The sequence below is a fragment of the Lachnellula hyalina genome (assembly GCF_007821495.1).
Source record: "Lachnellula hyalina strain CBS 185.66 chromosome Unknown contig00009, whole genome shotgun sequence".
NCBI classification, from domain to species: Eukaryota; Fungi; Ascomycota; class Leotiomycetes; order Helotiales; family Lachnaceae; genus Lachnellula; species Lachnellula hyalina.
Window position 1 is genome coordinate 241,472 of NW_022157123.1, and position 24,158 is coordinate 265,629.

Sequence of the window (24,158 nt, forward strand, 5' to 3'; positions counted from 1 at the left end):
TACTTGACTGCAACACCTTTTTAACAGCAACCTATTTTCCTAACTAACTAGAAAATGATAAATCACATGAATGAACAATAAGTAGTAATGCGGAAAAAGATCAAAAGAGCACGATTATCCTCCAAACCTCCCCACTTAAGAAATAAGCACAAGAAGGATTTTTGATAGAGTTTCAGCGACTCGGGTAGGATTGATTGTTTAAATTTCGATCAGTCTACTATAAGACGAGAACAATAAGTATTTATTTGTGTGTAGAAACAAGATTAATCTAGGTTTCCATTTCCATTTATATATACTACACACCCCTCCCACTCCAACAAGCCTACATTTTTGATTCAGGCTCAGCTCTACTCTCTTCAAGTATTTGGAATAAAGAATATTTAACCGCACTAGATGGCTAAGTACCTATACATAAAAGAATAGCAAGTAAGTAAATAAGGAATTCCCAGTAAAATCCCCTCCTAACAAAAGAGGGAAAACACTATAAATCGCAATGTCGACAATGAGGAAAGGAGTCCAAGATAACAATATACATCTTTCCAAGTAACATTCAATCCAACTCGACTTCCAGCTTCTGGCACCACACCACCCCCTACCCTCGAAATCTCGAACCTTGATCAAGCACATCAGCATAATCCCCCCCAAATCTCTATTACTTCAGCGTGAAGAGTATTTTAACACCAGAGATACAATTGACAGCAAATGAATGAATATCATCGCATACGAGAATCGACCTTCAGTCGCCCACCCATTAGTTGGAGGGAAAATAAAAATGCAGATGAGAGGGGTTTTGAAGGAAAAGACTGTGGAATGGATAGCTTGGAGCTCGGGCTAGGAAGCACCAGTGTGTTTGGTAATTTTTCACATTTTCAGGTTCATGGAAGATGTTTGGGACGGGGGTTTATACCCGTGTCGGGGATTGGCAGTAGGGGATGAATTCACGTGGGGTTGGTTGGAGAGGGTCCTGTCACTAGACTGATCGTTCACACACGTAATTTATACGAAATCAGACATCAAGAGCACCAGCAGTGATGGGACGAAAGGGTTTGCCCAGGATAGTTGAAAGCAATGTCGGAGAATGCATACTTGAACAATTCCCATCTGCTATTCATTCCCTACCAAACAGCATGTCATATCTCCACTTCACTTCTTCTTCGCAGCCTCCAACGCAAACCTAACAGCCGGGACCTCTTCCCCGATCTTCAGGATCGGTGGCTCGGGACCCAATGGCGTGATACTGTGAGGATTGATCTATATCCCATTAGCTTCTACCCTCATCCCTCTGCCTCATCCTTCTGCCCCTCATGCCCCAGAACCAATCAACAAGAGAAAGAGAAAACTTACATTCGTATGACTCTGCGTATAATGCTTTTTGATATGGTCCCACTGCGTCGTCTCCCCAAAAGCCGGTACATTCCAATACAACTCCCTCAACCAACGATGAATATACGGATACCCCGACCGCACATCCCTGATATTCGTCTTGAAATGCTGCACATACACCGCATCGAACCTTATAATCGTAGTATACAACCTCACATCTGCCTCTGTGATTTCCTTGCCGTAGTAATACGGGCCATCGGTGACGGTCGAAAGGTGTTTCTCAACGCGGTCGAGGGACGTGAAAAGTGATGTGCAGGCTGCTTCGTACGCGGACGCTGTGGTTGCGAAGCCGGATTTGTACACGCCGTTGTTGATTGTATCGTAGGTCCACGCATTCGTTTCTTCGATTTCCTTCTGTAGCGCCGCGGGATACAAATCGACCTTTTTGTATTTCTCGTCGATCAAATCATCGAACTGTGCACCAATACACACATCAGTAAGATACCCATCCCATCCATATCCATGCCCAGATTGCGGCATGCTTGCTTGCAGGAGAAGAGGAAAGCACAGAACATACCTCTGTATAAAACATGCGAATAATCTCACTACTTTCATTACTCACAATCCGCCCGCTCTTCACATCATACAGCGTCGGCACCGTAAAGCGCCCCTTATATTCCGGATCCACACTAAAATACAAATCCCGCAAGTATTCGAAGCCCTTCACCGGATCCGGGCCCACATTCTCGCCCGGCGCATCTTTATCCCCTGCTGTCGCGAACCGCCAGCCTTTCTGCTGCATGTGCCAGTGTACGCCGGTGTAGGGGATGATGTCTTGCAGGCCTTTGAGTTGGCGCACGATGAGCGCGCGGTGCGCCCAGGGACATGCGTAGGAGATCTGTGGTGCACAAGCATGCGCGTTAGCAAATTAATCAAGTGGTATTCTACCTACTGTATTGTGCTATAGTAAAAGCAATTGCAGCAAAAGAGAAGGGGAGGACAAACGTAGAGATGATACCGTCCTTTCTCCGGCGGGAACTCCCCTCCCTTCTTAATGAAATTCCGGAACTGAGATTGCCCTCTCTTGAACTCCCCGCTCTTATCGTTGGGCGCTACCCAATTCGTGATTTTATCTTCGGCCTACAGTATTGTTCGTTCAATGATTAGCAACTACAGCTTCATACCCCTCCTTGTACCACTTCTCAGACCTACGTACCATTTTCGCAATGCTGCTAGAGAATAATGCTTTGGAGGTTGATTTCGGGTTGAGATTGAGCTTTATGGAGAGTGTGAGCGTTCTGAAGAGCATTAAATAAGTAGAGGTGGAGGGGAATCTTGGTTGTTTATATGCATGCGATCGGAGGAGGGGTAGCTAGCTGTATAGTGGATTGGTATTGATGCTGTAATTCGGGCTAGCTTGTTGGTAATGATGACAGTACAGCGTTGCTTGGGCCCAAATGTCTGACTAAGGCACGCCAAAGAAGAGGAAATATATTAGTCAGTACGCCTCAATTTGTAGCTCATGATGGTTGATGTGATGGATCAGTGTATCGAATGCATTCTATTTTATGAAAGTCTTGCCAAATCAACCTTGATCTCATCCACGCCAGCCAATCATCAAAACTTCTCTAAGGTCATTCATTTCCTATCATAAACGTCGCCTCAATCCCATCATTCATTTGTCTCATTTCCCCATTTTCATATTGATAAAAGGAACCTCGACATCCTCACCATCCACGTCCTCGACACACACCTCAAAAATAACATTCTTCTGATGATCCGGCACCGGCTTCTTCGAGATAAACGCCACCAAATCACTCAATTTCATGGCATACCTGTCCTTGAGCTTGCTGGGTTGAAAGAAACTCGCGTACAAAAGACTAACCCCTGAGCTCAGCATAGTAATAGCAAGTCCCTTTTCCTCGAAATGGTCGATCAGTTCCTGCAGCGTGATATCGTTGATCTCGAAACGGTCCCAGATTTTATCAATGTAGACATCGCCGGTCTTGCCCTTGTACTTGTCCTTCGGGCTTGCAACTGGTTCGCTGAAGCCGAAGAATGGGAGAGCAAGGTTTACAAAGCCGTTCTTGTATTGCTCGAGGTCGGTCTCGCCGTCAACGACTTTGTAGAACTCGAGGATGACCAATCCAGTGACCAGAGCAGTTGTTGTAGCAATGGCGGGGATGATTTTTCCGGCGATGAACTTGGTCTTGTGTCTATCGGCAAGCTCGATTTTGTAGTTCTCAGCACGCAAGTTACTTGCAGCCGTAATAAAATCGATATGGAAGTTGGTGTCATCATCCTTCTCGAACTCAACTGGTTGAAGCTTGAAGCCTGCCAATTGGTTTGGTGCTGGAAGCTTATCGGTAATATCTTGCAATTCTGCGTTGTCATCGAAGGCTCCTCCTGTGTTTGCATTTGGATCCTAATACAAATTAGCAATCATAATCTTGAAAATCGTAAAATGTTAACATACCGGTTCACTATCATCAGCCTGGATCTTGACGGCTGAATTTGGCGAGAAGTCAGGAATGATCATGTTATCTAAAACCTTTTGGATCGTGCTTGCATCCAAGCCCTTAGTGTTGATTCCATAGTTGAAAGCGTGGAGATTTGCCCCGGCAACGATAAATGTCCAGTGAAACTCATTCTTGGGGTCAAATTTCAATGCATCTGGCGCACGCTTGGGTCCCGACCAGAATGCAGCACCACTTGACGATGTAGAGTCCTTGGGGAAGTTATACAACAATTGCTGAATAGCATTGTTGTATTGCTTCTCGAATTGCAGACGAGCCCATTTGATGCAGTCCTCAACACTCAGTGGCTTATCATCAACCAAGAAATCCCTAATCATCTCAAGAGTAGCCTTCTCATTACCACCTTGCTTCAGAGTGGTCTCGAGGTAGTTTGGTTGGCTGAGATATAGATTGACAGTTTCGGCAGGCTTAACGAAGTACCCCTCGAACAATTCTCGGGCCCAAGCGATCGTATGCTCAATCTTGTTCGGGAAACTCCGGAGTGTGCACATCGGGAACGACTGCTCAGGAGGATCTTGCGAGCTGGAGTACGACTCGGTTAAATGGGGTATAATTACTTGGGTATTACCCTTGGTGCCCAAAGTGCCGCTTTCCAGGAGTGGCTTCCGGAAGTAAACACATCTGCGATCAACATATGTACGCGCGTCCACATTATCCAGAGCATTAGTAACTCCATCTAAGGAGTTCCAGAAATCCTCATGGAAGATGTGTTCGGTGTCTTGGCCTACCCGGTCTCGCATCGTCACAATATGGCCCTTAAGATCCGGGTTCATCGCCTGCACTGCTTCAGCAGCACAATCGCTCTTCAACTTGCCAACATCCTTGGGTCTAAAGAGGAATTGACGGTTCAAATTGCTCTTCTCGATCGAATCCATATCCGTGACACTGATCTTCCCCTTGGGTCCAACAGCAAGACCAATCATTGCCCAGTTCTTCAGCATCTCACAACCAATAGCACCAGCACCAACCAAGAACTCCTGGATGTTGCCAAGTTTTTCTTGGAATTCTCGGCCAAATACCGCAATTTGGCCGTCATATCTGGAGTTTAGGGGCTTGCACAATTCCTCCGATCTGGCAGAATTGGAAGGCAAAGACTCCAAGGAATCAAAGTACAGCCATTGGTTGATTGGATGGAATTTCCCCGAAACGGCCTTCAAGACTTCTTGGGCAGCAAGTCCACCAAAGAAAGCAGCCATAGGGCTTAGATCACCTTGGGCCTGATAACTGAGCTCTGTAAGCAACTTCTCGTCTACATCAACATCCAGCTTTTCCTTCTCCGCGAATGCTTTAGCAGAACCAATAACCACTAAAGCATCCTCCTGATACATTGGGCGTGGGAAGTGGCCATGCTTTTCAGCAAACGCGTGCAATGCTTGAAATCCAATATGAAGTTGCTGAGGTCGGTCGAATTTGGCGTAATCAGAAATCAGGAATTCCGGGGACTTGAGAGCAGTAGTTATAGGCTGGAAGTCGATAAACTTGGGCATCTTGACCTGCTGGTACATGCCACCCTTCTTATATGTGCCGAGTCCACTGACATCTCCGATCGAGAACGTATACGGGCCCTTGACCGTGACTTTTCGGGGATCCGACATGTTCAGTGCTTCCATACCCACCAGCTCAGTAAAGGTAACAAAGTCCCCATCTTCAAGGCCGTGTCGTGTCTCGTCCAGGGCAGATACCAAGCCTTCCTCGTCAATTCCAGCAACGATTCCACTGATTGGTGCCTCTCCTGTGGGGTCAAGAACGGTGAACTTGGGACCGAAGTCACAAAATATTGACCCAAACAACCCAAATGTATCCGCTACCACGAGGTAGATGCCCTTCGAGTGTAGGTAATCGCCGATGATAATTTGGTCCTTGATCGGGGTATTCGTAAGAACGACGATTTGGTATTGATCGAATTGGGAGAGATTTGAGGTCAGGCTGTAAAAGTCTCGTTAGCATATAATGACAACAAACAGCGGGAGGGATACTTGCCTGTCTGATTGATGAACTGTGACGGGGGTGTATGCATTCAACTCCGCGATTCGAGGAGCTGTAATAGCGGCTCTAGGCTTTCCAACATCCTCTGGGTGAAGGAAGAACTGCGAAGAGAGGTCTGAAATAAGTGCGGGGGCGGGGTCGTAAACCGTGAGGCTCTTGACACCAGCCAGCGCAATATTCTTCGCAATCTCAACACCGAGCCCTTTCAGTCCGACGATGAGCACGTTCGACGCGCTCATGCGCTTCATAGCCTCATGTCCAAGAACGTAGAGCTGTCTACTGTATAAAGATTCGTCGATGTCGTTCTTGCCTACCACCGACTCGTCCACCTGCATCTTGGTATCCATGTCGACGTCTTTTGTGCCCTGCGTAAGAAGAGAATCAGTGATGCTCAGCTATAAATACTGGACGAAGGTAGGTATATTGAGGTACATGCTTGCATGATAGCTTGTTTGCAGTATGGAATAGAAAGTGGCCAACTTACAGCCATGGTCTTCTTATGTGGCGGGGATACTTCCGGGTTGGACAACTTGCGCTTCCCCAGCTTGCTCTCACCGTTGGAAGATACCTGGGCGGGAATTTTGACGTTTGTTCGATGTCCCAGGCAGGTTCGAGCTCTGGGTCCTTGATGGGTACCAGATCTTGAACCAGGAAGTATGGACTGGACCGTAACCTAGGGGTTCTGATGGGCCGTAGAGAGACAGATGGATGAAGTCTTAGTTGTGTAGTTGCGTGTGAGGGGGCAATATGGGAAAGAGTGTCAATATGGTTTTATGTGAAGGCAACAGCTGCAGTTTTGTTGTTCTTCAGCCTCAAACATCGAAGCGTCTAGAGGAGCTTGCCGATGACATATCGGCGTCCCGCAGGAGAAGACAGTTATGCCTTAAAGATCAGGCAGCCACGTCCAGGTTACTCGTTTATTAATCTTTTTGCATAGAGTTTGTCGTAAATTCTCGTATATCACGCAATACAGACCATCGTGATGATTAGATGTATAAGATAATTGTTCACATCATCTGGGTTATAAGCTTTCATCTTGATAAGCATCAGCCGTTCGTAACGGCGCGGTACAGTAACAGTGTCAAGAGTACATGGGTACCTTCGGCTCACAATCGTCCGACCCGCTATTTAAAGGTTTTCCAGGTGAGGGGAAATCTTCAATGATGGGATGCCATGGGACGAAAGTAAAACGGGCTGCTGGGATCTATATCACCCACGAATATACCCCGCTTCTCTCCTCTCGGGAACCTTCCGGATCACTCCTGCATATCAACCTCAATCTCGTTCCTGTTTTCACGTGGTTGTACGTGGTTGTGGCGCTTTCGTTTGTTAGAAAAGACGTTCCATTCGGTTGGCGTCGGTCAGGTCCATGCACAGGAAAAGGAGGTAGTCACAATAAAGCATGCAGATAGATGTGTGCTTCAAAAAATCCTTCCGTTATTCTTTTCAACTGCTTATTGCTTTTCCCATCCTCGGTGCTAACCTGAGCTACCTCGCCCTTAATACCTGGTTTCTAGAGAAAAGAAGAGTGTATCCAAATGAAGTGTCTAACTGATCTTCTGGAGCTCGACATCGCTACAGAATTGTTACTCGAAGCTCTATAGAATATAGGTAGGGTGACTTACAAGATAAGGGAGGAATTGGGTGGAATTGCCCCAGGGAAACCACTATACATGGTATATTAGCTCTGCGAACTCTGGGTACTCGAGAGGTGTATCAAGATCTGGGGGGTATGGCTTCCCAGCCTAGCCTGGGGACTACACATGATGCGGGGGAAGGACCAATCGTGTAGTAAACGTAGAAGGGGAAACTCGAGAATTATAGACATACCGGTCACCATAGCCGTAGTCACTGCAAAGAGATGTTAGCACTGACTCAATTAGATGTCCTCAGAGCTTCCGCAACTTACGGTGTGATGTCCAGTGTGGCCTTCTCGCCAACCTTCATGGTGGTAACACCCTCATCCCAACCTGTGTTCAACAGTCAATGGACTATCCCCTTGCTAGTAGTAGATGGTTGGGGCCGTAAATACCCTTGATGACCTTTCCGACACCAATTTTTACGACGAAAGCACCACGGCCGACAGAGGAGTCGAATCTGGGAAGAACTACGTCAGTCTTGAGACTGCGAGGCATAAATATCAATGATAGCTTACTGGCTTCCCTTGTTATCCGGCTTGCTTGTGTCCTTGATAAAGCCGGTGTACTCGATGGTAACTGTGTCACCAACCTTGGGCGCGGCTCCACTGCCCTCGGAAAGAACGGTCTTTGAGACACCCATTGCTGCTGTTGTAGCTGAAAAGTTTCGACTTCTATAGCTGGAAGACGGCGTGGAAGTGGGGAATCTGACAAGTCTTGTTGAAGAAAGTCGAAGTTGACGCTGGAGGTGGGAGAGAGAATTCATATACGTATGCGAAGAGAGTGGCAGTAGCTGGAGAATGGGAAGACGCAGAGGGCTTATATACTCCACTCGGCGTAGGTAGTTCAGGTCGAAAGGAAAGTTAGGACGCGGAGCCATTCCTAGTACTTCCGGCAAACTCAGTAGTGGGGCATGGTCTGGGCTTGGTACAGGTCTCTGGCAGCTGCCCTGTCGGAATTCTCTCATTTAGATCCCTCCCCTCCCTTCCAAAGGATGTGGGTTTCTAACTTTCTATGGCTTGCTGGCTCGCTTGGCCTTGGCCCCCCTTCAATCTCCTTGCCTGCCTTACTTGATCTTCCCTTGGGTGAGTCTTCTCCACATCTTTCAGGAAATAGGTTGCCTTGTCTGGCCTGGTCATCCCTCCCTGGTTTGGTTTGGTATACATCATACATGTCATGTAAACCTTAGAATTAAGTATACCCGAGGTGTAGGAAGTTGAAGTTCCTTACATCAAGGATCGCCCTTAGTTCTTCGCCGGTGCCGCAACCAAGGGCCCCATGTATATCGGTACCATGCCATGCCATGTAGCCATGTATGCCCGTCATCCAAGGGAATGCCTCCCGGAGAATGAGAGACGAAGACGAAGCACCACATTGCTATTTATGCCGACTGTAGTCTACTGCACTTCGAAAAAAAGTTCATAACCGCACCACGCCAGATTCTTTAATCGCAGTTGCCGCCAATAATCCAGACGTTGAAAACGCCTTCATATCAATACAATATCATATTAAACTCGTCCCATCAACTCAATGCCATCTGCCACCGACCACTGCCATTCGGCCAGAAAGCAATTATATATACGGTATATATTATAGTTCTCATCCGCAGATCACCTTCAGCCTACAGCTGCACCGCATCGATAGGTGCAGGCAATGACTTGCCTCATCTATGCGGCTTGCCCTTCCAGGCCACGATTGCACATGTGGCTTTTCTTCCGACATGATCATAATCGGCTTCCCGCCGGGAGGCGTTACCAAGTGCAGTCAACGGCGGCCTAGACATACGCACTCGAGACAGTCTTCAGTAACATTACCAGAACGTGCATTCAGGAGATTTCGCCTTATTCAATCATATACCCTCGACTCGACTCGTTGCTTGGCAGCTAGAATTGCCACATTGTACCTTATATTATAAATATAGGCGTAATGCGAACTATGTAGCATGCTATGATATTAGACTACTGGAAGGCCAGACTTTATACAATGGCTACTAGGTTGGCTGTCCCTTATCTATCTTTGCGCCTGCCGGAAACCCCAATCAAAAATAAGAAGTAAGAGGTAAGAAGCAAGAAATGGAGTATGCTCTATTTGATTAGTGTAGCACAAGCACATTACTGTAAAGTACGGTATAGTAGTAGACCTTTCTTAGCTTACTGTATAATCCTGCTTCTTATTATCCTTTTCTCCTCCAGGAACGCTACAGCGAACTACCGAATCTCGAAGTCGCCTGCACCACCAGTCGGAAGAAAGAAGCTTGGGCATCAATGCAAGAAACAAGCCGCGTAAATTTTTCTTTCCTCATTTCGGCATATGGCGCTTTACGCGCATCACTACTGTATGTTTTAAAGCCCGCGCACGTGAGGCCGCATACAAAAGCACTGTACACATTTTCCCCCACCCCACCTACCAGGAAAATCACGAGAAAACAAGACAACGCGGATAGGAGGAAAACCTCAAGGAGCGGGCTGTCCGAAGGAAGACCTGCCGTATTTGATTACTGCTTAGAGTGCTTATAAACATCCCACGTTATACCCCACGCACATGCCTCTGTCTGTCTGTCTGTCTGTCAAAGCTGCCTGACCTCCTACTCCGTGGGGAGTTGCGAATCGTCCATTCGCGGTTTTATATCAGGGGACTAACGTATATATCGGAGAAAACTCGAATCCCAGCTACATATCATCTGCCTGTCTTCTTGCATGTTCCCCTGCTTTCGTTTCATTACCTCAAATTCAACGAGACCGAGTTGCATCATGACTGCATCAGACATTTCTTACATGTGGTGGTGGGAGCATTTCTGTCTCACTAAGCCATCAGTATCCGAGGAAGTTTCCATATCTTTCTTGCGGCCGAAAGACTTCGTTTGGCATAGTACGCTCGAGACTGGAAGCGCTCCTGTCGCATACGTATATTCTATACAGGGGAGTTTACCATGGCAGTCTGGTTGAAGGCTCAGCCGTGGTAGTAATAAATTCGGCGTTTAAACGGTTCTTTAATTAGAGCGTGTGCTACAGAGTTAGGCGTCATACGTCCGTGTTGCAGTTTCATGTCCCAAAATACCCCGCCAACCTCGTCTCGACAAGACTCTTTAGGCCGTGGCCATGAGGCTCAAGTGCCCCCTCTAAAAAGACAGCGTGGGGTACATCAATTGCGACACACGTGACCCACCTTGATTTGTAACCTTTGCTTGCTGCGTGCATATTGCGATTTCTATCTTGTCTCGAGTTGTCCAGCTTATGGTCATCAGGCATAGATATGAGTCTATGATTCTTCTCAAGGTGGTCGGTGTCACAGGGACATTGACTTGACATCATCTTACTATACCCAAGGACAGATATGACTGGTATATTATTTGAAATAAAGATCGCAATGACTTGGAAGCAATCATTATCAAGGTCAGCTCATCAATTTGTCCTGATAATTCGTCAACGAAATCCGGCGAGTCTGCCTTGGAGTCTCGAGATGTGTCATTGTTTCAAGACAAATAAGCTTTCCCCAGTGCCCCCACCAGTCTTATCTCACATCTCATGGTTCGATCAGATTTGGGCATTGCTTGAGCTTAATGGGATGCTTCCGGAAGTTCCGGTAAGAATAACACGCAAACTATATTATGCTTGATTTATATGATCATGCTACCACTATGCGTCGGGACCGCCGCTGCGAACCACACTCTTGAACTTAATTGAGGAGCGGTAAGTATACGTCAAATATTTGCAAGTACTACTCTAGATCCCAGCAAACCGACGCTAGCGACTGTTGAATAAAGTCTTGGCACCTTAGCTGCTGATCTCTATACGTTGTTCTGGGAAATATTCATGTCGTTCCGTCAAGCTCTTTCCGTCAAGCATTTACTACCGCGCAAGATTCATATCACCCAACCGAAGGACTGTCATATTGCACAGGCCACGAGCCGGCCAACAAGATCTGTGTGATCTGAGACATACCGGTAGACATGGGCCGTGTTTGCGTTGAGATTGCGTCCCCGGCCGGTGTCGCCTGAAGCTCTCCTAGAGTCCTGGTCAATAAATATATCATCATTCTACAGCAATATCACATGCCTGTTAGGGCTTCGGCGCTTTCCTTCCGCCTGACAATACCGGTCTCCTGTTTTCCGCGTTCCTTCCTTTCCATGCCATTCTTTCGGCACAGATCTGACTTTTTGATCGACGAGGTAAAACGTCGGAAGCCGATCCGGGGCATCATATCTGACAGATCTACGTATTGTTAAGCGCTGGACTTCTACTTTGGGAGTCGATCTGACAGTAACATCGACAACTGTGCCTTTCAGATGCTTCTATGACATCTATCTGAGATCGGATATGGATATCCGCGGTCTCAGTCATAGAGTAAGTTCATTTTCACCAACTATTCCAACTCAAATCCACCCCATTATACAAGCGAATCTCAAGCTCTCAGTTTCCAGTTGAGCAATATGTTTTTTACGGTTTTACCATGGAAGTTTTCTTTTCTATTCGAATTTCCCACTTCAAGTGTAGAGAATCAACCGTCAGACGCGACTCGGAACTCGTGTCTTTCTGTCTGACTTGATTGGGACGTCGAGATAACCACCCTTCGCGACACCTCTACTCCATCAAATCTACAGCAATTCAATACAATTACTTACATACAAAGATCCTTAACAATAGTGTTGTTTCTCGAAGGTTCACTCCACAGCCATCACGCTGATCTCGGTAAACCGTCGCTTTGCTCTCCACACCCCTTGAATCACAAAGTACAGATTATACGCATTACTACACCATGAACCTTCGAAAAAGACTACGCGTTGCTCTCAGAAGACACGAGTTCTTACTGTAAGATAGTGTTTTGTGGGTATAAAAGAGCCGAATATTCTTAAAAGCCCTACCCATCTTGTGCAAATCAATGAAATCAGCTGTCTATTAGCATATCAAGTGGCACACACGCGCGCGCATACTTCCCCCCCTAGAAAGCCAAACATCAAAGTCTCCCACGTAAAATCATTTGCCTGCAAATCAACAAACGAATCTCATGTTCATTCGCTCCCGTTCCTCCGACCCTTTCCTCTTCTCTAAGATCTCGCCATTTACATTACACACACATATGACCCCCGTGAAAATGACGCGTTTCTCGCATTTGTGATTTCCGCAGCGCGTGCTAACTGTGTCGGTGTCTAGATCAGCGGGGTATAGACTGCGGGAGTTGGAGATCGGGAATTACTAAGGTTAGTTGTTATTCGTTTATTGGTTTGATGGGTGGTTGGAGGTGGAAGTCGTTTGTGGAGAAGAGGGAGGGGTATGGAGAGGAGATATTTACAGAGCTTCCATTTGATAGTATGTGTAGTATTGGAGTGATCTTGTTTGGATGGGGTTTTAGGGGGTTGTGGTTTGTAGTTTGAGGGTGTGTGATAACATGGTACGTAGCGGTTCTGTTGGTCACGAGAGAGTTAGAGTTTCATTGGGTATGTTTCCCGATGCAGATTGTTGGTTAGTCGAAGTAGAGGGAAAGGAGCGAGGAAAGGAACTTGTACGGACCCATCCTTTACATGTCACACCATTTACTAAATTATAACTCTCTAAGCATATGCCAGCCCATGAGTATTGCAAAATGGCATTTACAACTCATCTCATTCCACTCCACTTCCCCGTTGATGTTTACAGCAAAGCATCTAATCCATTCATGAGCATTTAATACGTAGCACCTACACCAAATAACTACATGTATCAGTCTCAGAGATGCGTTTGAATCCAGCAGGGAAATACAGTCTCTCTGAGCTGCAATGTAAAAACCGCATCCTACTCGTTCTCCCCTGGCGGATGTTAGTCTTCTACATAAAGATTCCCGGCCAATTCAGCACCCAAATTTCCCTTTTTCAATAATGTCTGCCGTCGAAGATGATTTTATGTTTCCCGCCATGGCGAACCCCTGAACCAAGGAAAGTGCGTATCAACATTACACATCGACATGTGTATTTAGTAAATCCGTAACTTAACTTCTACCTCTTAAAAAAGGAACCAACACTTAGCAGTGCTTCACGGCTGTCCAAAATCGAAATAGTTTCAAACTTAAACCTACCTAGGTATGGGTATATTTATTATAGGACGAGAAGAAAGGAGCTGGTGAAGAAAAGCTATGATAGTATATGATTACATAGATGGCTATCAAAAACAAGAGGCTAGAATATAGCCTCTGCAAAATATTAAAAGTCTTAAATCTGTCCTGCGACCTAGCTTGGCTCAGCTTTAGCTAGGGATATGATTGAATTAAACCGCTTGCGCTACCCTAGATCACATGCTACTTGTAGTTGAATAGGATATTGGAACCGTGATATCTAGTATCGTCTTAACTAGCCCCCTTAACGTCTTCTGAAGAAGAAGAAGAAAAGAAGAATAAAGAACTAGTCGTGTAGGCGATATGATAAATACGAACACTACAGCTCATCCATATCCCGATTTTCAAAACAAATGACCGTGAAAACCCCAAAGACACATTCAACATCCACATCCACATCCACATTCATCAGGATAAAGCAAAGCAAAACCTAAGAGTAGCTAAATCGCGTATCGAGCAATCCAAGCAGCGTTTACGACATAACACGGTTTACAAATTGCGGAATATGCCCAGCGAAACAAATCACAGAACAAGCCAAAGCAGAAGACTCGCCTCCAAAGCAGCGGGCATGACTGACTATACAGATATCGAGATTCGGAGACCATAGCATAAATCCATATTCAGCAAGATAGAGAAGTCCAAAGAAACTCGAAACATTGGGTCAGACAGCCGCCGCAGTCAAGAGGGAGGGGAACAGAACCAAATCCACTTCTGGGATTGGCTAAGGCTTGGAAATGTAGGGAAGAGCTTGAATGCTTATGCCACTTGCCGTCCAAATGATGCCAAGAAGAGTAATTTGAGACGTTGTATATGCATACGTACATCGTGGAAACGGCGTGCTGTGAATGAGCTTACCCACAGACACAGCGGCAGGAGAGAAGTGAACTAGACTTGTGAGCCAAACGCAAAGAATTCATTTACGAAGACGCTTATTATGCGGTTGAGCTTGAACGGTTTCTGACCCGGTCAGTTTGGGCAATTGATCAATCATAGAGATACGACGCGCGCGGGATTTTTGATGTGTCATGAGGAATTGAATAGGACGTGGATATGGATCAGGAGGAGAAAGATGAAAATTAAAGGCTTGAGAGGAAATATATTGATTGGGATGCTGTAGCAAAGTACTAAGGCAGTTTAAACAGAGAGAGGGGATTAATCATTCAAGACCCTCGATAGAGATATAAGAATCAGCAGCATCAAGGCTCGGAAATGATATGTATCTGCTCTGTCTATGGAAACCTTTTCGGCTTTGATAGAGAACGGAAAATGCGGGGTTAGGTGAAGTCTGAGATTGACGTTGGGAATTGAGGTGGTTGCAAGGTAGGTTGAAGGGTCGTTGAGACGAGGGGAGGTGGTTCTAAATTTGTATTGTGCTATGTATGTAGGAGTTAAATAGCTTCGAGGAGGAGAGAGGTACTGTATAAAGAAATGATGTTTAGTGTTGGAAAAACTCAAGGGGTGGGAGGTCTTGTTAAGGGACAGTATAGGGCATTTAGTCCACGCATATCACATCTCATCCAGGATACCACATCCTAGTGAAGATATCACTGCCTCTTCACCTGGCTGGTGTCGTCTGTGCATAAAGTGTACCAAAGGTTTATGAATTGCTAGGCCCCACGTGGTACTTGGTCTGTAAGTCCTTTGATGGCAGAAATACAGCGGATCCTATAGAGTAGCTTTCAGAATAGAGTGGAAATCAAGAGTCTATCCCCTAGCAGAAATATGCGACTGTAAGTAGTAGTACCGCAGATTTGAGAGTAAACAATGCATTGATAACAGTTTCGCTCTTGTTGGAAAATTTCCCTCAGCCCCTTGAAATAAATGAGCTCCAAGTGGGACAACAATTGCAAAGAAGCAGAGTAGTAGCTTAGCTTCTTGCGAACAAAAGTGACTGCAACGTCAAACCTGGGAAGTTAAAGTGCTGTCGTGATGTGGTAGTCGAAGAGGGCTGAGCAGCTTTGAGATTGCCTTTGAAAGAGGGAACCACTTGTTCAGAATTCTACATTCTCTTAGGATCTGTCCATCATCAAAAGACTTCGGGAGTAGTATTCTTCAAAGCCATGCGGTACGACATCTTCAAGCACACGCTGTAAATTTATGTGGCATTGACTCAGCCCACTAGCTCTGGGCGCACAACGATTCAAGGAAATACAAGGTCTTAGGCTAGCCCGGCAGCCTGGTAAGACTGAAGGTATACAAGCAATGCTGAATCGCAGGAGTAAACTTAAGTGAACATGCGATGGAATTCTGATCCTCAGCCTGACGACTGAAGTTGCGATGAACAGCATATACGACGTAGACATCCATATTAATAGCTTGAAACGAAATGGGTTGATCGAATATGGGAAACGGCACTGAAGATCTGTTCGTGTGGTATGGTGTGGTTTTCCCGGGATATGATTCCCGAATCCTTCACGACGGTGGGTTGGGCTGGGTTGGAATTCATACCCTGTGGCAGGTTCTGCCGCGATTTGTTCTTGCTACGGTACTTAAAGAGGTGTCGCACACGTACTGAAATAATCTTGTGTGCGAGTGTCCTCCCCTTCTTTTCCGAGGGATTCTCAGGTTCGGATTTTACTCCCGACAGAGGATGAGGAAAGGAGATGTCCATTTGAAGAGATCTGGGCCGCATAGAAGCGTCCGGCTCTCCAAATCATGAAGCGGTGGTAACACAAAAGTGTACTCATCTGCAACGTTGGCGAATTGTGTGTACTACCAACATCCGCCCTGCCTCACTGAAGACTCAAAGCCTAGACCAGACAATATGAATCAATATATAAAAACACACATCTCACGCAATGACATACAGTAAGATCAACCCTCCCTCCATTATGCCCTGCCCGGTAAATGTAACCCCGCATGTCAGCGGTTCCTTCCCTCACACCAAAGTGACTCTGCGGCACAAGCACGAGGTGATTTGCATCTCGGTGCTGCAATGCAAGAACAGATCCATTGATCTACCGCAGGCAAAACCAAAATCTTCAACGCAACGCAGACAATTCAAAAAAAGCGAAGTGCATATGATAGATATCTAGCCCGCGTTCTCGACTTCGAGTATTGGAGTGGGGGCTGAGGTCGTGATACAGTGCTGTACTGTGACAATGCAATAGAAGGATCGGATGAGTGGAGTGGCTCATCAGCAACGAAAATATAACCCACGTGCTGTATGACTTCAAATCCGCGGAAGCATCCTCTTCCATGTACCGGCCGTCCAAGATATATCCTCATCCCTTCTCCCTTTTCTCTCACGCCGTACGAAGATAAGAATTCCCAACTGCACTGCACGACGACGATGACAATTTATTGCTTTCTATATTTACACTTGGTGTGGGTGACACTCAGCTAGCTATAAATGGACATGTATGTGTAATGGAGGGTGGCAGAGTCGAAGCGATGTGAGTGGATGAGAGCCAGATCCAGTGACTGAATTCCCAACTGCGAATTGCAACAAAAGCGAGAAAGAGGAAGGAGCTGGGTTGTGTCTTGCATATTTATTATATGTACCTTCGTACAGTACGGAGAGGCTTTTTATGCACAGCATTGTTTGCAGAACTTTTGTGTAACTGGGCACGTGCTATGGTCATGTGATACATGCGAGCCCCTTTATCTCGGAGAAGATGAGGGAGGGGAATCTGGAATGATGTCCAATTTACGGATGCAATGCACTGGTGATAGCCTCATTAAAATTGTTTCCATGACTTGTTTCTAGGGCTGCAGATTGGCTATTCAGCTGAAAATGCCGCCCCTTTCATCTTGGCACACAGTCATCTCCACACGTTGGCACTTGAATTTGGGCTTTCTATCTGCCGGCCTTAGGTTCAAGGCTAAATCAAGCAATATTACATGAAACACACTTGGTGTTCTGCTTCGTAGATAGTGGTGAAACGGGAACGGCTTGGAGCCAAGGTCCGAAAACACTGACGTGGGAAATGCCCGGGATCATGCTGGTGGTGATGGCTGGGTCTTTTGTTTTTTGAAAACGCTGTGGTTAGGGAGTCGACGTAAAGGAGAGGTGGGGTTTAGGAAAAGGGGTACCAAGTACAGTAACGAAGGGGAAGGGTTCGTGGTATACGAAGCCTGACAGAGTACCATCAGAGTGTCGTTAGCTTTTACTCAAGCTTGGGACGGGAAGTGGATTTTTGTAAGCTCTTCGTATTCCGAAAGGGCAGCGCACCGAACCCCTAAAATCCAGAAGAGACGCGCTGCGGTCCCGGCATATTGGAATTCAATGTGCTGTAAACTCAACTGCGATCGATTGAATTTTAGACTTTTATGATATTTAAGCATCGTCTACTCTGTACAGACGGTCTAGACTTGGAGAATCCTCAGATACCAGGCCTAGGGAGCATTATCATTAGGGGCGCAAAGTTGCAAAGCCTGTTGGAAGGAGAAAACCCCGTCAGCGATCAACGAGTCTGAAGCATGAGGCTCTCGGATGCTCGTATCCCAAATGGTGTGCAATAGCGGGTGGTGTCTTTGTTCGTCGATAAACAAGGGTCCACGCTCTACGAAGCTGCCGTAGTTCGTGCTTCGTCGTGATGGTAAATTTATCAAGCTTGTGTGTTAGCGAAACGTCGACTTCGATCGTATCCCGAGTTGTGATAGATAGGAAAGCGTATTATGGGGTTATTATCCAGAGGAGGAAAAACTTCAGATGACTTGCACAGATCTGTAACGTACATCTGTACACTGCGAGCATTTATGACTATCATTTGTGGCTGGTGACCACTCAACAAAGCCATTTATTTCAGGCTCATCCCGGGCAAATACGTGCATACAGGTAGCCCACCTTCTTGCGCGTCTTTGCAACCACGACCATGCCAGCTCTAAATCTTGGTTTCGGGGCTCCAACACAGCAAGAAAGAAGCTGTACAAAGGGCTGACCCGTCTCGTTCGTCTCCTTTATCTCGGGCTCCTCGACTTGGGAAGTGTTTTGTAGGTGAAGCCTCGGATCAAACAAAGAGGGCGAGAGAGAAGAGAGAGAGAGAGAGAGAAAGGTTTTGTTTGTGACTTGCCTAGGGTCTTTACCCCTGACAATATGTGGAGCAAGCGCGCGTGTCTGTGCTCATTAGTGGTTGACTAAGTATACGGGACGGAGATGAAAGGCCTCTTCAGGCTAAGAACGGGCACACTCTAAAACGTGTCGGCTTATAGAGGGGTGAGCTGATTCGGTGGCTAAGGGGATGGCGTAGCATCGCTCAAGGGGAAGAGCAAGGGGCAGCCCGATACCCTTACTAGACCCTCAATGCGGCATTACTACTGTCCCGCATCGTCCCCACTCGCATCACCAACATGTCAGGCACTACTGTACTGTAAGATGGACGGGCAGAAAGAGGAGAGGCCATTTTCATTTAGCCGCTTACTCCTGGACTGGAGAGACGAGAACTTCACGCCCAGGCGAGGGAATTGGAAGAACAAAGAGGGAATCGTCTTGTAAATCATCGCGGGGACCTGGCGCGAGTTAAGGAAGGCCGGTCGGCGGGTTTCCCGAGCCCCTTCCCTTTGTATGGGGTTGTAAATATATCTCGAATGATTTCCCGACTCCGTGCTTGTCGTGCTCTTTATCGCGGGCAGGGAAGAAAGAATGCGCCATTGATACAAGGCAACACGGACGGCCCTCTTGAGACTTTTCCCTAGAAGCTACTTCGTAGGTTACTTCGTAGAACTGCAAACACGCGCTTTCCTCTTGTATTATACAGTACGGCCTCCATCCAACAAGAGGCAGTTTTTCTATTTCGACTGGTCAAGCATAACTAAGTGCATGAATGCTTGAGCCTCGACGGAGTATTATTATAACTCCAACTATACTTTTCAATACTCTACCGGTGTTATTCTCCGTATGCACGCGCCAATACTCACGCTTACCCTCTTTGCGCCCATTCTGCCCCCCTCCCCTGCCCCCCTCCCCTGTCGTCCTCACCCACCTAGCACCACCAACACCTGCCGTCCAAGGCACGCACGACTGCAACTGTAACTAAACTGCGCTGCCCTGCCCAGCAAATCTCCCCCACCACCCAGGCCAGGCTTAAACTAAGGTAACGCCTTACCCTCTCGTCTTGCTTCGCTTCTATCCACTCCTACTACTCACCACCTCCTCCACCTCCTCACCTCTTTCTCCATCCTCTCCTCTCCTCGTCATCTCAACTCACCTCTTCACTCCCAGTGATCTCGCCCTAGAAAAACGTGCAGCTTGCTTGCACGCTTTCCACGAGACGGGCAACTATACGCAATCGCGAGCGCCTCGGGAGGCCTCTGGATAATGGTGGCTGGTTCATGATCAAAAACCGCAATCACTTTTAAGAAACGACCCCAGACCCCTTTCGACGATTTCTCGTCACCACACTCATTTGAGACCCGCGATTTCGAATTACGACCGATACTTAATCTGATAAAGTGAGTGAATCTCATTTGTTTGATGGCGACGGAAGGAAACTGGATTCGATTTGTTTCACCGCAAAAGCTCGTTGCGCGCGTGTTGTTCGGTCGGTGGAGGAGATCTTCGTGGATCTTTCATGCGAACAGCAATTTACGATTCATTAGGCGTATACTGACTTGAATCATCGATAGACACACTCGTTGACATCTTTGTCAAGTACACTCGTTCATCAATCTGCCCTGACAGTCAGTCTCACCGACGTGCCAGCAATCGACATTGCGGTCGCTGACTCCCAAATTAGATCTCAAAAAACACAACTCAATTTCATTTCACCTCACTTTCTCGTCCAGAACATCATCGCATAGAAAACATACACGATCGCCAATATGCATACGTCTTCTCTTCTTGTGGTTTCGGTGGCTTTGCTCTCAACGCTGGCTACTGCGGAACAGGACCGACCACGGTTTTATTTCCCACGGCAAATCAAGCGCGCAATATATGTCAATTCGACAATCACTTCTAATAGCGCTCCAGAAACTTCTTCCACAGAGTTGATCACGTCGTCATCGTCGCTCACGTCCTCTTCATCGTCGACACGTTCGTTGTTGACACGTTCGTTGTCAGATATATTTAATGGGCTAGATTCATCGACAGGTTCAACCACTGGGTCGAGTTCGAGCGCTGCAGGAACAACAGGAGGTTTATTAGACAGCCTCGTAAACCCTCTCAAGCCTACGGTATCTACTTCAAGTTCAGCTTCTAGCGTGAGCAGTACGTCTTCAGCGGCAGCATCAGGGACAAGCATCAGCTCTACTACACCAGTATCGGACTCGAACACGGCTTCAACTGGAACAGGAACAAGTTCAGGCCTCGGGGCTGCGGTTACCAGCATTTTGGACCCTATAGTGGGATCTACTGGACTACTTCCCGCGACGGTGCTTCTGCCAACAACCACCAGTTCTGCTATTGATGCTAGTGCTTCTAGTGAAGCTAGTTCTTCCAGCCCTGTGGATACTGCAGTAGGATCTACTGGGACCCTTCCCGCGACAGTGTTTCAACCCACAGTCACCAGCTCTTCCGCTGAAGCTGTGGTTCCCAGCATTCTTGACCCTATTGTAGGATCTACTGGAGTGCTTCCGTTGACAGTGCTTCAGCCGACAAGCACCAGTGCTGCTGTTGATGCTAGTTCTTCCAACATTCTGGACTCAATCATAGGATCTACCGGAGTTCTTCCCTTGACAGCACTTCAACCCACGATCACCTCTTCTGCTAGCGACACTTCCGCTCCAACCTCAGCTTCGGCAGCATCCTCAAGTAACGGTGCCATTACTTTTGGCCCAGGAGGAGTCGTAACAGCATCAACGGCTTCGACGGCCGCTGCCACTTCAACTCCAGATGCCGTCACGTCCGGTGTCTCCTTTTCGGGTACTGGAGGGTCAACCGCTGCTGCAGCATCTTCGACGGACACAGGGCTTCTGCCTGGTGTTGGTTCTCTCCTCAGCTCTGTGGTGTCAGGGCTGACGACCGCTCTTGGAAGCGCCCCAACGACAACCTCAAGTGATTCCGTACTGAGCAACTCAGCCGCGGTCCCGACTCTATCCGGCACGGCTCCTGTCACGGCTGCTTCCGCATCTGCATCTGATAGTGGGATTTTGCCATCGCTCGTCGGTGGACTCAGTTCAGTTCTTTTACCAACAACTGTTTCCAGTGTTACCGGATCTGGTAGCTCAATTGTCGATTCTGCAGGGGCCTCAACATCATCTGCGATAACTGGCTCAAGCACAGGATCCACTGCTCTTGCAAGCATTATTTCCAGCATTCTTGCATCGCCCACCAGTAATCTCTTGCCTACAGGATCTTCATTGACCAATACTGGGTCGATTTTGACTGGAGGTAGTAGTACTGCCAACGATACATCAGTATCCGTAACTGGAACTGCAAGTTTAACATCACCTCCTGGCTCGATCACACCTACCGCAAGTGGAAGTGCAGCATCAGCATCGGGCATCACATTTTCATCAGGATCCCCATCAGGTGTTACAGCCTCATCGGCCTCCCTCCCTACTGTTCTTTCTGGTTCTTCCACTGCCAATGCTACAGAGACCGGATCAGTCTCAGGAAGTCAAACTGTTCTTTCTGCTCCCAGCAGCTCGGGCAAGGACACAAATACAGTCACCAGCAGTCTGTCAGCGATTATTGGCTCAGGATCCTCTGCATCTGCATCAATCTCTGACGCCTCTACTGCCAATACTTCAACTCCTGCGTCAATTGCAACGGCACCAACGACGACTGCCTCTGCCCCCGCGATCACCAGTGCCGCTGGCAGCAGTGTCTCTGCTACAGCTCCGCTCAGCCCAACTGTTGCTGCTTCAACTACTGCCTTTGCGTCTCCATCATCTAAAGCACCGGAGACCATCCTTCCAGCTAGCACGAACAGTCTCACATCTATGTGGCTTCCCCAAACAATCATTGCACAATCTTCCGAAAGCGCGAGCTCCAGTGGCCAAGCACCACTTCCAACTGGTATCCCCTCTCAGTTGCCCAGGATCATCACAAACCCCAATGCCACTGCAACAGCTCCTGAAGGCATGACTGCGGTACAACTAGGGTTCCTTTTCGAGTTGAACTATGAATTCGTTGTTAGCAACCCTTTGTCTTCTGCTCAAATTTTTATGTTCTTGCCGACAGGTGTAGCGGACGGATTGGAGCTTGATCAAGAACATGTCATCTTGCACAGCTTGTACCCACTTGATACGACTGAGAAATTGGGATTTGTTACCACTGCTGCAATGGCATATATTCCTTCTAACCTGGTTGATACCCTACGCCTTAACCTCGGGAGTCCCTCGGCGTTACTGTACAACAATGCAGACGCTACCGTGAACACGCTTATCAACTATCTGAACCCGACAATTCCTCTGATTCCTGGCGAAGGTGCTGGAGATGGTTCGGCATCAGGGACTGGGCCTGGTAGCTCTCCAACGAACACAGCTGGCAACAACAACAACGATGTATTCAACACTAATTCTCAAAATACCTCGTCCAGTGTCAAGGGGACGACTGCCGGTATTGCGATGGCCTGCGTTGGGGGCGCTTCTGCTTATGGAGCTGCCATGTTCTTGCTTGCACGCAGATACAAGAAGCGCAAGCAAGCACACCGCCGATCGAGTTCTGTTGCAAGCCACTCGGAAATGCGGCAATCAACCACCCCTGGGATGCTGGGCAGCGGAGATCTGTTCATGTCTGGCGGGCGCCTGTCGCCTGGTGGAACAACCAATGATCGGCACAGTAGAGGCAGTGGTGGAGGCAACTCTGCACGAACGCAACAGATCTCGGCACCCATGATGGCGGAGAACTCACTCGGCTGGAACTGAGTCCAATCTCTACCAGCTAATATTTCTCGCACCTCCTGTACCCATCATCGTCTGCCGATCTTTGTTTGCTTCTTGTATAGATACCCATCCATATCAGAGATATGCCTGCCGGGCCTTCACTTTTAGAAATGTCTCATTTTGAGCCATTGTTTTGAAATTTTACCGACGAAAGTCGAAGCATAAACTACTTACACATTTTTTTTCTTGGCCCTTCGTCTTGGCGTTGGGGAGCGCTATAATACCCCCTCATGTATCAACATGGATCTCTTGCCACTTTTCGGCAGAGACCTTGAACGGAGGTTTATGTTTTATTGAAGAGATATAAAGATTTGCGGATGTATGGAAGGAGGTTGGGGGATATAAGGCATGTGACTGGCAGCAGGCTATGTGTATATTTACGATCCCATGAACAAGGATTTTCAAAAGCTCGATGCACGCCTGTATGCTTATGAGGATATTGATAAGACGTGAGATTTCTATGTATATTGAATAGAATAATAATTTGATACTATAAACTGATTGGCGCGATTTTATAGGCGTAATTTGAATCATCACTTGAACATCCTCTTGAATAAATCTAGTAAACTTTAGGCATATTTGTTGGTACCGTAACGGTCGAAATCACAGGGTTTCCAGAGAATTAGAGAAAAGGTCCTCTTCTTCAATTCTTATTTTAATTCATAAGTGCGAAATCCCGGAAAGTACGGAGGAAAGACAAAGTCGGCTGCCAAGTGAAAGTACGCCGTATATAAATCACATGCGCAGCAGCGTTGTCAAGGTAACCGCCTGGAAGGTAATCCGTAAACAATCCATTTACAAAGGCATAGCGCCTGTCTCTCAA

At 47.1% G+C, this 24,158-nt stretch overlaps 4 protein-coding genes across 4 annotated transcripts; 1 reads left to right on the forward strand and 3 right to left on the reverse strand.

Moving 5' to 3' along the window:
• Positions 1-1,143: 1,143 nt before the first annotated feature.
• gto2_0 (Glutathione S-transferase omega-like) lies at positions 1,144-2,632 on the reverse strand (the record flags this gene model as incomplete). Its single annotated transcript, XM_031145710.1, has 5 exons — positions 1,144-1,251; positions 1,345-1,902; positions 1,946-2,221; positions 2,329-2,463; positions 2,540-2,632. 5 exons carry the CDS (start codon positions 2,630-2,632, stop codon positions 1,144-1,146), a joined length of 1,170 nt encoding a protein of 389 aa, XP_031009046.1.
• Positions 2,633-3,007: 375 nt separating this feature from the next.
• UBA1 (Ubiquitin-activating enzyme E1) lies at positions 3,008-6,697 on the reverse strand (the record flags this gene model as incomplete). The annotated part of the gene is made up of 5 exons (XM_031145711.1): positions 3,008-3,748; positions 3,800-5,786; positions 5,823-6,211; positions 6,331-6,519; positions 6,665-6,697. The coding sequence occupies 5 exons, from the start codon at positions 6,695-6,697 to the stop codon at positions 3,008-3,010; spliced, it is 3,339 nt and encodes a 1,112-aa protein (XP_031008987.1).
• Positions 6,698-7,352: 655 nt separating this feature from the next.
• fkr-3 (FK506-binding protein 1B) lies at positions 7,353-8,126 on the reverse strand (the record flags this gene model as incomplete). Its single annotated transcript, XM_031145712.1, has 6 exons — positions 7,353-7,421; positions 7,472-7,513; positions 7,628-7,697; positions 7,756-7,816; positions 7,879-7,943; positions 8,002-8,126. Coding segments are annotated over 6 exons (432 nt in total), but the record flags the coding sequence as incomplete, so codon positions are not given.
• Positions 8,127-20,329: 12,203 nt separating this feature from the next.
• HKR1 (Signaling mucin HKR1) lies at positions 20,330-23,317 on the forward strand (the record flags this gene model as incomplete). The annotated part of the gene is made up of 1 exon (XM_031145713.1): positions 20,330-23,317. One exon carries the CDS (start codon positions 20,330-20,332, stop codon positions 23,315-23,317), a length of 2,988 nt encoding a protein of 995 aa, XP_031008989.1.
• Between the last annotated feature and the right edge of the window lie 841 nt (positions 23,318-24,158).